The 16,297-nt window shown below is 34.5% G+C and overlaps 2 protein-coding genes across 12 annotated transcripts in view; one reads left to right on the top strand and one right to left on the bottom strand.

The window, feature by feature from the left end:
• Positions 1-16,297, top strand: part of osp (myosin phosphatase Rho interacting protein outspread) — a 320,351-nt gene that overhangs the window by 200,166 nt on the left and 103,888 nt on the right. The window lies entirely within an intron of this gene.
• LOC108381580 (alcohol dehydrogenase-like) lies at positions 1,918-15,508 on the bottom strand. Of its 4 annotated transcripts, none has more exons than XR_001849636.1 (4): positions 15,258-15,508; positions 14,759-15,167; positions 3,658-3,952; positions 1,918-3,597 (listed from the first exon to the last, which is right to left on the bottom strand). XR_001849636.1 is itself a non-coding variant. In XM_017638009.1 (4 exons), exons 1-4 carry the CDS (start codon positions 15,375-15,377, stop codon positions 3,539-3,541), a joined length of 879 nt encoding a protein of 292 aa, XP_017493498.1. In that variant the 5' UTR covers positions 15,378-15,508; the 3' UTR covers positions 1,918-3,538. The 4 variants fall into 4 exon arrangements, 3 of the variants coding, with proteins under 3 accessions (XP_017493498.1, XP_017493504.1, XP_017493491.1); XM_017638009.1 differs by having other exon boundaries at positions 14,763-15,167; XM_017638015.1 differs by having other exon boundaries at positions 1,918-3,952.

The following is a 16,297-nucleotide window of genomic DNA, read 5'->3' on the forward strand; positions in this document are numbered from 1 at the left end:
AAAATCGGACAATAACCACGCCTACCTCCCATATAACGGTAATTTTCAGAAATACGAAAACTGCGATATTTTAGTAACTACTGAAGATTATTCCCTCAAAATTGATTTTTACAATAATTTTTTGACGAAAAATAAGAATATTATACATTTTTAAAAAATGGGCGTAGCCACGCCCACTTATAGTTACATGGGTATATCTTGGCAACCGCTGCACCGATTTCTTCCAAACTTGGCACAGTTATTGGCCTTGGTACAGGATATAAAATTACCGAAAATTTTTAAAATCGGACAATAACCACGCCCACATACCATATAACGGTCATTTGGAGAAATACGAAATCTTCGATAAATCAGTAAATATTAAAGCTAATTTATTCAAAATTGATGCTTGCAACAATCCTTTACCAAGAAATACGCTTATGATAAAATTTTGGAAAATGGGCGTGGCACCGGCCACTTATGATCACATATATATATATCGGTAACGGTTCAACCAATTTGTACCAAACTCGGTATTTTTATTGTGCGTGCCCCATAAAAGCAAAACGTTGAAAATTATAGAAATCGGACTAAAATTCCGGCCGCTTTTCATATAACGGTAAATTTCAGAAATGCTTGAAACTGCAATGTTTCGAAATTTTAGGACGCTAGTTTACTCAAAATTGGTACACCCCGGCTAACCATCTAGCGGTAGGTTTCGGAAAGGTGAAAAAACATGTATTTAATATTTGCGCCGGGTATTTAATGTTCGGCTCCGCCCGAACTTAGACTTTCTTACTTGTTAAAAGTAAAGTTGTCATTTTGAGTACATTCTCTCATCGGATCTCTCTCTCTTTTTTCCATATATCGACACTCTGATGTTGGTGAATGTACTTTGAATGTAGTGGCAATATAGAAGTATTGCATATATGCCCTGTGGGGAAAATCTCTAGTTCTGAACTGGTGCGCTTCTAGTACATTTAGACCCAGTACTGTTTCGCGATAAATCTCTTTTGCATGCAAGCAACTGGCGAATTTAACACGGCGATGTCCTAGGAAGTGTCAATTGCCCCCCGCTGCATCCCTTTTTCGATAGTTCCGAACTAGTCCTAAATTCTATAGTTCCGAACCAGTTCTAAAATCGACAGACGAAAGAAAAAAGTATCATGATTTTTCAATCTTTTTGGTTCTTCCGTGTGTGCGATTTTAAGTTATTTTGGAAGAAATGTGTTTTCAATTTGAAATTAAATTTGTTTGAATGATTGTAAGAAATGTACGTTTACATACCTTTAGCTGTAGCAGAGTTTGCAGAGGTTCTCGCTGTTATTTCTTAGATTCCAGACGGTCCCAAGATGTTGAAATGTTAACACAAATTTTAGTTTTGTATTACCAAGCTATGAAAAAGCATCTGCGAAGCACAGAATAGAAGCTTATTTGAACGAAAAAGCCACCGAACACATATCTATGTAAAGTAAACAAGCCCCCCGCTGCATCCCTTATTCGATAGTTCGTTCTGCACCCCTTTTTCTATAGTTCCGAGCCATTTCTAAATTCGTCACTTTAGATATATATTTATAGTGAAAAAAACTGAAAAAATTTGTTTTTTAAAAGTACCACTTTTCGCTGATTTTGGACTGGTGGGGATCTAGTTCCTATCGGACTAGTTCCTTTTTGGCGATAAAGACCTTGTACGGAACTAAAAATTTGATTCACTAGTCCGCGGTTTCCATCCAGGGTGGTTTTATTTATTAGTCCCACAAAGTGGTTTTGTATACATGAAAGTACTTATTAGAAAAATTCCCTCTTCCCTCTTGCCATCACGCTATAGATCCGTTTTTCTTTTTTACTCCGCATAAGAACTTTGAGCAATTGAAACAAATAGAGTATTAAAAGGTATTTATATTTAAGTTTAAGTATGGAAAATAGTTTTATATAAAACAATCAATGAGCAGAATTTTATTATTACTAAGCTTATGTTTAATTAACAACTCTTTTAATAAATAAGCTGTCAGCTTTTGGCTTAGCAACTGATATGATTCCGGCAGTTTTTATATTCTTAAACTAAAATAATACATTTGAAGTAAATTCCTATCTGTGGACTTTTAATAAAACAAGCTACATATGTGGTTTTGGAGAAAAAATGGGCCCTCGTACAAAAATTAAAAATTTTATTTACTAAGTACATGTGTATTTATAGTACATATATATATAAAATTTGTTGACTTTAAATTTTAATTAATGTATTTTGTATTTATAAATGGTTGAATGGTCTTAGTTTTACATAAAATATAAATATAATATACACTTAACGTATAAAAGAACAAGCAATGGCAATTTTCATTTAAAAACAAGTAATTTTGATTTTATCGACAACTATTAATAAGCGCACACAAAGTTTGTCGCTTACAGCTCCATACAAATTTTAAGCGCAGATACGTATGCGTGTAACAAAAAAGCCTAATAAACTGTAATTGAACTCGAGATAAGTTGTTTTATCGAATATCTACAGTTGTACATTTATAAAAGTATAGAAATATAGTTTGGGTGGTCATCCCTATTTTTGGACACACTTGAACATTGTCGTTTTTAGATTAGTTTGTATTTTTATATGTATTAAGAATAAAATGCTGAGTGAGAACCAAGCGAAAGCATTAAGTTGGCTTATGGCGTTTTCATTTCTACATAAAATGTTGCCTTCTCATCGCCTTCTTCTTAATGTTTGTGCGTAGAGGGCAAAGAGAAGGTTGCATTTTTTGGTAGAAACGAAATCGGCATAAAATTACTATGTGGATTAAGTTTTTTGTGAAGTATTCTTCCCGATCCATTTAACATTAACATTGAATATCCAGTTCTTATCTTGTTTATTTATACATTTATAGGAGTTATTATATTTTTGAAAGGCTCTTTCATGAGTAATTTGGCACTTCGACAATAAAATGACTTCTATTGTATTTACTGATTAAACTAAAGCTTTACAACAGCTGAATACTTTGTGTGCTTACTTTGTGTTCTAACTGTATTAACTGTCAAATTGGCAGTTGGTAAATAGGTTCGAAAAAATCATAAAAAATACACGAAATGCAAACTGGCGAGGTAACGTTGAGTATATGAAAACCACTAAGAAATTGCATTGGAAAGACATGGAGCTTTCAAATAGATTTTCACTCATTAAGACTAACATGGCGAAGTTGTATACAAACTCTTTTAAGTTACTCTCCATAAATCAAAATTATTTATATTGAAATGGGTATTTATACGTAGTTAATAAATAGCAAGCTAATAAATGTGATAATAATAAATACTTGCGGGCATACAAAATGTACGTACATACATTTGGAGGTATGTTTAAATTGGTTAGCTTTCACAGTATTATTTATCTATCTACATATCTATGATATACCTACGTTTATGGTATAAAAAATCCAACAATTTCAAAATTAAAAAAAAACTCCCGTAAATAAAAAAGAAGTTACAAAATTATCTACATAAAAAAGTCACCTAGTCAGACGACGGTGGTCTACTATATATTCTGCGCTTATTTCTCAAATTGATAATACACCTAATCTATCACTCGTACATCATTATTGCAGACTCGCTTCCTCGGATGCAGCGTTTTATCTGTAATCACAAAATTATTTCATTTGTAAACTCATTCAATCACTTTGCACTGTAAGTTACGACAAGTTTGCCCTTCTTCGTTTTGCTTGTTTGGACACCAGAAATTCTTAATTTCGACCATCTTGCGTTGTCCCATATCGCACATCCAAGTGGAACCATTCTGATTGGCTTCAATAATTTTGACTATATTTGTTGCACAATCGACTGGCGTCTGTGAGGGGAATGTTTTCCCACGCGATCTCTCTTTTAAATGGAGACTCTTCCGTTGAAAATAGTTTACATTGTCCCAATGTTTGGTGTCGGTTATGCCGGGGCAAATCGTGTATAAAGTTATGCCAGTTTTCGGTTCCAGATGCTGTGAATGACATAAATGGAGTATGATTAGTAATATTAAGAATTTTGGCGGAAAAAAACGTATTAGCAAATAATAAATAAATGTATGTATGTACATAGATGGTAGATAGATATACACTGCCGGAAGAAAGGATTGGCACAGCAAATTTTTCACAATATATGCAACAATTTTCATTCTAATATTTTTCTACTAATTTCGTATAAAAATATAGTTCATTCAACAACAAAAAACATAAAAATATAATTCCTAAACTTTGTGAAAATCTCTCGAAAATTCAGCAAATTTTCGTGAAAATTTTCAACTTTTTAATCAGATTATGTATGCAGATTTGTAGCCCAATCAATTTTATTACAATAATGTGCAAGGTTTAAGTAGCTAGGAATTACCGTTGATTTTTTGCAATTTTTTTCACGCAGTCTCTTCCATACAAAAAATTTTTCGAAAATACTTTATATGGAAAAAAAGCAAAGCACCTTAAACAATAAAAATTCTCAAAAATCAACGCGATTTTTAACTAACTCCGAACTTGCATTTTTTACTAGAATTTAATGGGCTGCAAAACTGCATACTGCAAAATCTGATTAAAAAGTTGAAAATTTGCTAAATTTTCGGGAGTTTTGCACAAAGTTTAGGAATTTAATTTTTATGCTTTTTGTTGTTGAATGAACCATATTTTTATACAAAATGCGCAGAAAAATATTAGAATAGAAATTGTTGCATATATTGTGAAAAATTTGCTGTGCCAACACGTTGTTCCGGCAGTGTACATGTGTGTAAGTACAACAAGTATTCCTGCAAAAAATGCTACCAATCCGCAATCACTCCGGGATCTCGCGCAATACCACTATTTATCTGTTTATCTGTTTATATGGAAAGAGCTATTAATTTCTTTCGAGTATGCCCTATGAAGACTGCCGAACGGGTCGCTTAGTTGCTCTAAAAAAAAAAAACTTAAGGCAGCTGAGATTCGAACCAGGGATCTCCGGCTTGCTTACGCCCCACATCAAATTTATGGTCGACATATCATTGAATTGTTAATTTCAAAAAATTTCTCCAATAATACAAAATACTAATCCATCTCCATTTTGATGTAGTATGTGATTAGCTGAGATTAGGCTATTAAAGATGCTACTTAATATGCTTTCACAGGTGTCAAAGGAAGATGCTTACACGCTTTTCCAGATGTAGAGTCAGAGCGACGTCGAAATATTGGGGGTAGATCCACCCATATCGCAGTCCATCTTGGATCCGTCGCACACTGGGGTATTTTGTATCAAAACTGTCGATTAATTCCGAGGCCTCTCAAATTGATAATTTTTGTGTAGAACACCTCAAAATAAGCCGAAAAAATTTTATAAAAATTATCGATAACTCGTTTATTATCGAGATATCTGAAGTTGAAGTTTAAAAAAATCTAAAAATTTTCACCGTTTTATTTTCTTAAAGAATGCCTCAAAATAAACCGAAACAATTAAGTAAGAATTATCGATAACTCGATTTGTTATCGAGATATCTCATTTTGAAGTTTTAAACAAATCGATAACTTTTTTGCGTTTTACTAGACCAGATAATTTTGTTTTTTCAAACTTCTAAAATGAAGTTATCGATAAATCGCCTAGTTAGCGAGATATCGATGATACAGGTTTTTCTGTATAATACCCTAAAATATGCAGAAAAAATTAAATATTGCGATAATTCGACTATTTATTATATTAAATAAAAACAAAAACATTTCATTATAAATTTCAGTACAAACAATATATTATGCAACATCATTACTATCATCGTCACCATCTTCCTCGTCGGAATCACTGCCATGAGCACTGTTATTGTCTCTGGCATAAGCTTTTGGCAAATTTAAGGATGGAGATTGTAACATATCCACAGCTACTTTTGGTAGGCTGTGTAATTTTTTTTCAGGCAATTTTCTCCTGCTTGATATTATTGGATCAGAAGTAATCAGCATCATGTTAAAAACGTCTTGATTCGACTTTTCTCGATCCATTTTTCTGGAATTACTCTCTCTATATTTTTTGAAATTTTTGTTGCTAGCTTCCTGCGCTTCTTCCGATAATTGGCCAATCGGTAACAATGCGTATGCTATTATTTCAGGTCCGTGAATAAAAAATTTATGCAATGTTGGAGGCATATAGTACCACGGATAATGTTCTACAAATATTCTAGCCGTTTCATGTGCATATTCCCGAAACTTATGTACATTTACGTCATGACCACACGAAACAACAATCAGTATATTATGCATTCGGACTATTAAATTAACGTTGATTTTCGTAATCTCCGCTGATAGTTCCGCATTCTGAAAAAAACGCCTGGCCGTATTTCCGTCATTGGAGCTACCGAATCCGGGTTTTGGACAATCAACAATCAAACCAGTCCTCTCTAGTTTTTTCCACAATTTGCTTTTCGGAGTCTGATCTAGCTTGCCATTTTTTGATTGGCAGTTTATATGACAGATGAAGAAGGCACTCAAAAAATCGTATCCATCCATGCAAAATTGATAACCCAAATTGTAAATTATCAGTGTTAATTTCCTTTTTTATAGTTTTATCGATTTGGTTGAAATCTTTGCTGGTGGAGCCGCATAAGTAACACTTTTGTGTAGATGTAGTTTCAGTGAGAGCGTTACAAACTTTACCGTCTATCATCGATAATATTAAGCTATGTCTTACTACTACAACTTTCTCACCAAGTTCCACAGTTGAATTATTTAGATGTTTAATTTCTTCGCTGACTCTATCATGCTCTAGCTTTGACGTAATTGCTGTTTCTTTGATGAACTCCATTTTCAATGGTCTGCAGAATCTGGTAGAAGAAGGGCGAGGATTCTGCCATATAATTTTTTCCCCGCATTCCAACCTTAATGGCACAATTGATGTTATTAACACAGAGGAATCTGTAGCTTCTGTGCCATGAAATGCTTGTTTATATGAGCTATGGCCAGAACTCCCATCGAAGCCCCATTTTGTATATAAACATAATTCAGACAGTTCTTTTTTGTTTAAAGAATCAATCACACTGTTTTGCAGCAGTACTAGGCGTTCAACAGTGTGATTAAGAAGCGCCTGTAAATCAAGTTCGACTGAGGATTCACATACTCTCATACTATCGCTTTTTGGATAACATTGTTTTTTTGCTAACTGGACAGCAGTGTACGAGGGAAACCTTTCTGGAGCAGCCTGTTTCACAATATTATATTGATGCCGCGATAGTCCAGCTTCAACCAAAACAGCTAATGCTTCTTCACTACTCAGTTTGTTGGACACCACCGACTTAAGTAAACTTTTTCTGTATTTATCCGCTCTCGTTGGTGAGCAAGAAGCTACATCATGTACTAACTTAGACGCCCCAATATTACCAGATTCCCTTAACTTCACTTGATTTGCAAAAGCTAGCATTGATAACGATGTGTTGTCTCTCAAATCCTTGGTTTTTTTGTACTTTGTTTTTGGGCCGGATTCTTCGAAAGCAATCTCTTTGCGACCTCGTTTTAGCTGTTTAGTAAAAAAAGAAATAGAAGAGTCTAACCAATTCCGATGGGTTTTAAAGAAACGTTCTTCTTTTCTATGACATCTTGTCCATCGCGTTTTAAATTCGGAGATGAAACGATTCATTGTGGCATTAAAAACAGGAATATCTTCATCTGATGGTCCAGTAAGCTTATTTATTTCTTCCTTTAAATAGTTGAACTTATCTTCAAAATGCTGGAATCCTGAGTTTTGCATTAAGTTGTATAGATGTTGACGAGTGAACATACGTGTGCATGAACTTATCCCTAACAAAATAGATAAAACATTTGTTAACTTTTGAAGTGGAAATAATTTTCCATTTAGCTTTTCACAATTAAATTGACATTCACAATTAAATTGACATTCACTGGCACAAAACTAACATTGTCTATCGAAAAAAATAAAGTAATAAACCATCACAACAGCGCTGCAGCGTCACAAACAAAAAAAAAATTGTAAGTTTGCCTCCGGTGGGATTCGAACATGAGACCTCCGGATTACTAGGCCAGCACGCTACCTTCGTAACCACGACAGGTTGCGATAAAGTTAGATTAAACTGTATTTTAAGTGATTTCATATCTAACGCTTTACGATCTTTACAAATCAGTAATACAACAACGACACAAAACAAATAATAAATATCAATAAGAAAACAAAACAGAAACACAAAACGCCAGCAACACAAAATATGCAAGGAAATTGATCATTTTTGTCCACTGACATTATGAACAAAAAGTTGAATTAATCAAAAGAGCCACAAAAGCGCACCTCAATTTTTTGCAGAAACATCGTCTACAATCCGCAAAATTAAAAAAAAAAAAAATCATAGCGCGATCTGGTCCGATAATTAACTATATGTCCAACTATATACCACAAATATTCACATTTTGGGGACTTTGAACAAAAAAAATTATTTAAAATATTAAATCACTTTTTTTGCTGCAATACTTATATCTGAAAAATAGTTCAATACCTGAAGTTGACGGCTCCACACTCAGATTTAGATTTCACTTGAAAATTTTTTAACGAAAAAACACTTTGATTAACTTGAAATATCAATTTTACAGCCGGCGCAAGCGAATAGAGAATGAAAGTGTAAATTCAAAAACACAATGCAGCTGCACTATACAACTTAGCACCGTTATTTTTTCGGTTAGTGATGCAGAATTATGTCTAGTTTCTATGGTTATTAAGTATTCGAGTGTTATTTCAAAATAAATTTTTTAATTAATCAACACTTTTGATACCCAATACCCCAGTGTGCGTCGGTATAGAGAGCGAGTGCCTCTTTATCAGTTAATCGGTCCTTTCTCCACTCTCTTCTGGATGGCAATCGCACCTTTATTTTACTGATCAAGTCAAGTTTGGGGATCATAAAGTCGAAGTGTTTTGTGATGTGTTTTCAAGAGATGATCAATATGGATCAGGTTAAGGATAGCGTTTAGCGCTTCTGTCAGGCAGTATTTGACATACCGGCAATTGACTTAAAAGTTTTTTTTATTTTTAATTTGGCGATATGTACATATAGCTTGCGTTATTCAAAAGTGCATTAACTCAAAATTACTCATTTTTGACTTTTGCGCAACAATTTTTTACCGATCATATAAGTATTTACCTTTCAACAAAAAGGTGAAATGATGCGAACCCTACTTCAAAGTCTACCTTCCCCACATCATTAAGAGAAACACACGAATAGTAGTTTTTTGCATTTCCACGTAATTGGGAAATTTTCAGTTAATGGAATTTGATAATTGTTTCCAATGTGTACCTTTGATCCAAACGAACCATCAGTTATAACAATTTAAGACGGCATTGGTGGTATATACATACATACAATTCACCTTATTCTCCTTTCTTGAATCGAATTCAATTTGATGTTTTTACGATTATAGTTGCTTATATAAGTACATTCCTAAGTAGATTAACCACTAGACCTTGCGGCTTAATTTTCTGTTACGAAATTTTGCCATAGAAAATAGCAAGTGTAGATAATCAATTAATGCAATTCGAGAACAGTTCAAATTGATTAGCGGCAAATCAATCTAATACTAAATTTATCCCAAGTAACAAACAAATACTCTCTTTTCCTAAACACTAATATGGACTTAATCTTATCTATTTTGTGTTTTACCATTGACAATAAATCTTTATTTTGCTTTTTTATACGAATAGTATAATAAATATTTATTTCACTATAATTTTTTAACACAACCCTGCGCTAATGAGCAGTTTTGCCTCAATCAGCAGAAAATATAGCCTCCTTCAAATATAAATTACCAAACTAATTCTATGTACAGAACCTATGCATACATACATAAACACATAACTGTACCCGAAGACGCTTTGAGCAATCAGATATCATAAAGCTCACACCAAGTTTTGCGGGCAAACAGCGCTCTTCATACTTTCACAGGTCTATTCAGTTAGCCACAACACCGTAAATTCTTGGTCTGAACATAAAACTAAAGTGCGACCGAAGAAACAAATTTTCCGATTGCTCATTGTTCTCAGAAATTGGGACTGTCTCATGGCATATCCGTAGAAGGGTCAGGCCACAAACCGATCGAGGCAGTGTCGTGAATAATTCCCGTATATGCGACGTCATTTGGCCGCCGAAATCGTCTGGCTTGGCACTATTCGACTTTTTATGGGGCTACTCCAACGGCCCTGAAGCCCTTCGAATTCCATTTTTATGGGTACCATTATAAGGAAATCCTCGGAAAAGGACACGGTTGGTATAGCAATTGCCACTTTTGAACATTTTGTTAGAGATCACAATATTCTAGTAGCCAATGAACGCTGGAACAAATTTCACAGGGTTACCAACTATTTCTATATCAGGAAACGCACATAGTTGCTCTTAAGTTTAAACAGAAAAGAAATTTCCTTCTCTGTGAAATTTTTTACGGCCAACTTTCTTTTGTAGAATCAGCATGGCCCTGTTTTACCTATGTGAATGTAGGATTTATTATATTTAATAAACGAAACGAAAAAGTTACCAAACCGAAAAAATTACCAAATTTTATAAATAAATTAAAATATTATATACTATAATCTTAGAGAAAAAAATACCAAAACGGTAACGCTGGTAGTAAAGAAACATGAATAATATTACATTTACATTGGACCAAAATGCGTGATTTGAAATCAGTCATTTGAAGGTGTTTACACTGCTTGATCCGCATTTGCTTTGACTTCAAAGACAAACCAAAGCTTTTGTGGAACTTTTGTTTCTGAGTGCGTTCAATAAAATAGTACGGCAATTGGAACGCATTTGTTCGTGATTTTGTGTAAATGCGTCGAAATGCGTCATTCTGGAAATGTGAATTTGTATGGAGAAATGCGTGATTTGGCCTCGCATTTGAGGTTTCTCGCCCAAATGACGCATTTGGGCTCAATGTAAATGTAATATAAGCATTACATGTTTGCCATTTTGCAATTGTGCTTTCATAATTTTTTTTCAAATGGGTAATAGGAATTTTCTGTCGACTTATTTGCATTTGACCCACAGAGTCACATATGACCTATAGAAAAAACAAGATTGTCTCTGTGAAAAGTTCCTAGGCTAAGGGATACAAATTACGAATACACGAAGAAAATTATATAGTGACTTCTACTTGATTTCGGTCGGTCCACAAACAAAAGAAACAAAGTTTATTCATCAGACCTACATAGTAGTTATGGCATTGTAAATCAATGAAAAGGTATTGCGGAGAACTGTAGATTTCTTTAAGACCATTCACTACTTCGCAAATTTTTCAACTTTATGGTGCCTAAAACTTATTGGTCCTTATGAATAAAAATAAACCAATTGCGTTTTCATAAAATGTCAAACCTTTTACTCGAATTATTCAAATTAATTTAAGTAAACGGTCTGAAATTTTAAGAAAAAGCAATTTCTTAGTTTCTATTCATAAGGCCCATTAAGTCGGCCGAATCTAAGGAAATTTAAATTAGTTACCGAGGAAAGTAACTTACGTCAATATTATTATCAACCGATGTATACTACTCGAAAATTAACTTCCCAACGATATATCACTTTTTGAAATCGGGCTACAAATAAAGAAGTCTTTAGAAAACGTGTTTTGCTTATGCGGAAATTTTCGGACCGCTGAATGTTGTTAGCAACATAGCATTTTATCATTTACAAAAATTAGTATATCGAGGGCGCATATTCAATACCCTCTATCAGCACTTTTCACAAAAATGTGATTCTGATATAAAAATCCACCTAAGACTTAACTGTCAACTATGATATTAATGCTGTCCTTGTATAACGCTTGAGAGAAGAATTTTCTATTAAATTTCAAAGCCAGAATTAACATAAGTGATGACAGAGTTAAGGCTCAGATGGGTTTCTTATATCACAAAGTAGTTTTGTGAAAATCGCAAATAGAGGGTATTGAATATAATAAGCCTTCGATATAATATGTATGTAATGTATGCATACATAAATACTTATATACATATACTTATATCTACATAAATAAACATGTATATAAACAATCACAAAGGCATTGCCTAAATAAATTTGGCGATTAGACCGGTTTTTTAACTTGTTTCTCTCCCAATTTTTTATTGTACATAAGCGCCTAGTCCAGAGGTTCCCAAACTTTTTTTCTCCCCTGCTGATACATTTCTAAATACTCCCGAAAGCTCGTAAAAAATTAAATGTTAAGATTGGATCTAACTACGTAAATTTGCATTGCATATTTTCTTTCTATTTATTAAAATAGTGTAATTACACACTTGCAGGTTTTAAAAAATAGAGCTCGTAAATCCATAAAAATACTCTCTCGCTCTAAGAGTTATATATCTTTTAAGAGCACTTCGAGCCCTAGCGTTATTTTCATTATCTTCACCATAAACTCATCAAATGTTCGGCCCACTCATGACTTTGCACGTGGATTATTTGTAAAATAGTTTATTTATGTTGATGGCATCATTTTTATTTTTATCGCACGGAGTTTAAAAGTGAGGCAAAAAATTATTATCACTCACACTTTTCACTGAGCCAAAAGCACAATGGTTTTTCAGCCAAGTTAGGGTTTGAATTTTTCATGGTCAATAAGACGATTGCAAGAAATGTGATTCAGGCTGAACATTTGAGAACAAATTCGTATGTATGGCAGAGGTTGAACGTGCAGAGGTGCTTGCTGTTACCAGTGCCGTGAGCGCGATACATAATTTCTTTTTTTTTTTCTGTTCTTGGTTTTTCTTAATTACGAAGAAACCTCTGTGAAGTGCAGAACCAAATCAAACGGCGAAGAAAATTTATTTAAGTTGCACATTTGAAGACACATTTATAAAGCGGCTGTAGCCGAGTGTGTAGAGATGCTTGCTGTTATTTGGTAATCCCGTCAGAGGCAACATGTTAAAATGATAATAAAAACTTTTGTTTTGTATCTCCGAATTATGAAAAAGCATCTGTGAAGTGCAGAACATATCTTATTCAAACGAAAAATCGCCAACCAATAGTTCGGTTAATGTAAACAAAATTGTAGTTAATATTACCAGATCATTGTTGAATATATCAACCAAGGCATTGTTAATATTAACCAAAAATCACGTTGATTCCTTTTCAAGTTTGAATTTGGTAATATTAACCAATTTTTGGTTCATTTTTCTCCCAGTGTTAAAATATAAAACTTAAAACAACAAAACGGCTAAGCTTTTTACGCCAAACTTTTAATTCAGAAACTCACAATAGAGAAAATAACGAGTCTAGAAAAATCGATGACAAACAACCAAGCAAGCAAGAAGCACAAAAAGTGTTCCACCGTCTCATTCTCTTCAAGGCAGGATGGGGAAATGGACTTGTCATTTAAGCCTATCACAGTCAGGTGTTTGTGCCACGTGAACAACAACAACAACAAGTTGTCTGCAGCGCCGTCGCGAAGTATTCACCCAGTTTCTGCTGGTTGCTTCGATGGCCGAAAGTTGGTGTGCTAAAACTAGTTGCGGACCGAGGAATGCCTGGTCTGAACCAATTCAGGCCAAATGGTCAGATGTCTCATTACCATATACTCCTTAGTGACCTGGCACCCAGAATAAAGCAAGCTCGTTATGTTTACCACCACAATTTAGTCGAGACTTGCATTGCCGAACTAGTTTGGAAGTATATAGTTAGAGGGTTGGCCAAACAAAACATAGTTGATGTAGAAAAGTTAAGAATTTTATTTTTGTTGAAAAAGACTTTTTGTTTGTCTATAAATTGACAGTTTTTGCTGCGATAAAATCGCACAGATGTGTGCGTACTTGCGTTTTCGAAGCAGTAACGTCTGTAGCATCAAAAACGGAGCGGAATCGTTCAGACAAAATTGCATAGGTGTGGGGATGCATTTATCCCCATTTACTTCGAAAAAGACCCCAGATCAGTTTTGGAGCCATCAGTGAAGATTCGACAATGTGTCCGGTCTCAGTGATAGAATTAAACCAGCATTCAGTCGTAGGGGCCTCAAAATTATAGAATCTCTTCAACAAAGGTAATTGTGGCGTATAGTAGCATTGAAAATACACAAGTGCTTAAATCTCTGCCGCCAGCAATTTCCGCCGCGTCCCACTCAGTGTTATACCTACATTCGTTTTTTTTTTAGTCTGCAGGTGGCACGTATGAAAACACAAAGTAACGGTAAGTGCAGCAGTGCGTCAGGAACATTACCACCATCACCACTAAAAAACAATTAAAGTTAAATAAAGAGGCTATCAAGCAACCATTTTGGTTCTTTACTATCGAAACCAGATAAATTTTCGTAAACCCCCAATTACAACTCATTGACCCCCATACTTTTTCACACCAACGTAGACTCCGTCGAGACCCTGGGGGTCCACTGGGACCACTTTGGGAATCACTGATGTAGTCTCTCCGAATTTATACTTTCCAATAGTTTTCACACAAGTACAATTTGAGCTTATTAAGTAATACTAATCACGTGCTAACAATGTCGCAGCGACTGCATCATAAATTCGTATATAGGCTGACTTCCAAAACGTATCAATATAATGTTTGGATACTGTTATACCGCGGTATTAAAATTGTTTGTATATGCAGAGTTGCGACACATTACAACCATATACATTGCATGTTTTAAATAAATATTCAATATAGCAAAAATTATCTGAATTTTCCATTTTTTAAATACCAATGGTTACCAATTGACGTTTTGGAAGTCAGCCATGCATACACATACATATGTATATGTACACACAAATATTCACAGCTCATGCAGTTCATATATGTATGTACATCTGTAGCATGTATGGATGTATGTATGCATACCTACCGATAGCGCTCTGGTAAAACTAAGAACTCCTCCTTTGGTCCCACTGTAAATAGGCAAGACGGGGAATGGCGTCAACGCAGCTACCGACGATATATTCACTACCACTCCGCCCTGACCATCTCTACTCCTATCCATTAGGTCATAGGCGACAAGTGTTGCATTAATTGTACCCGTGAAATTTACGGCAATGATCAGATCGTAGTCTTGCTCATCGCATATACCCGCGCCATTAATTAGCACATCAATGTAACCGAATTTTTCCATTATTCGTGCGAACACTTGGCGTGTTTTATCCAAACCGCAGGTGATGTCAAACTCCATGAATTGAAATACGCGTTGCGTGTCGACCGCATTAAGCTCTTTGTGGGCTGATTCATTCCACGTTTTATCGAGTATCATCAAATTCTATTGATGTATGTACGTTTTGGAAAAAAAGAAAATTTGTTTTATTGAGAAACACTTTTCTTCAGTGAAATTTCCACAAATAAAGCCTACCGCAACACCCTTCTGCAGCAATTGCTTGCAAGTTTCTACGCCGATGCCACCGAAACCCCCAATATAAACAACATTCTTTGCATATAAGTTGAATGTGTTTTCTTCCACATTATGTGCCATAATTTTTTACTAAAAACTATTTATGTTTGTTGTGCTTCTTTTATTTAGTTTTCCGGTTTCTCCACTAAACGAGATTTAGATTTATTTAACGTTTATATATAAACACAACCGTATGCTTTTGCGTTCAAAATTTGACTGATTCTGAGTTGTTTGCGTGCTCAACATGGCAACGATAAAAGAGAAACCTTAATTTTTTTTTTGGTAAATTTTTGCTAAGTCACTCTGGGTGTAGGGGCTATATTATACATGCATATATGTACATATGTTTGTATGTATACGAGGGAGCGTACGCACGTCCAATAAGGGCACTGTGACAGTACATTCGTTTCGTTCGTACGAATTATTCGTAATCTCACGAAGACCGCCACGAAACGTTATCAGTAGTTTTGTGCTGATTCACGTTTACAGTTTATCAAATCATCTTGATAACTGTGAGGTGTATACAAAAATATATGTAAGTAAATATGTATATATGTACGTATTTGTGGGTGTATGTTTGTACCGGGATTCCACGCTCAGATATTATATGCACATTAGGGCGGTTTAATTTTTTTGACTGTGCGTGAAGAGGATTCAACGTAATTTTTAGCAAATTTTCCGAAAAAACCGTGGGTCTTAAATTTGGAGTGTGCCTAATTGCAAAAATAGGTTTCTAAGAAAATGTGAAAATGTTCACTGTTGCGCCGTCTGATGGAAGTTTTATGATGATAATTATAGAAATGGATTCCTCATACCAAAATACCCCTTATACAGTATATTTTGCTTTGCTGCCTCTATGCTTAAGTGCACATTTAAGATACCTACCCCAAAATGCGCATCAAAAGCATTATTTTTAACATTTACAAGGAAACTGCATTCAACATACCTGCACATTGTCGATACCTGCTTTAAAAATTGTGCGACTAGTATCAATTATCAAT

The sequence above is a fragment of the Rhagoletis zephyria genome, unplaced genomic scaffold (assembly GCF_001687245.7).
Source record: "Rhagoletis zephyria isolate East Lansing unplaced genomic scaffold, Rhagoletis_zephyria_1.1 Rzeph_scaffold_00138, whole genome shotgun sequence".
NCBI lineage: Eukaryota > Metazoa > Arthropoda > Insecta > Diptera > Tephritidae > Rhagoletis > Rhagoletis zephyria.

Coding starts and splice junctions, on each gene's coding strand:
- LOC108381580 (XM_017638002.1), bottom strand. CDS start 15,377: ATGGCACATAATGTGGAAGAAAACACATTCAACTTATATGCAAAGAAT. Junction 15,168..15,257: donor TGCTGCAGAAGGGTGTTGCG/GTAGGCTTTATT, acceptor ATACATCAATAG/AATTTGATGATACTCGATAA. Junction 7,746..14,758: donor TACCAGAGCGCTATCGGTAG/GTATGCATACAT, acceptor CTATTTTGTTAG/GGATAAGTTCATGCACACGT.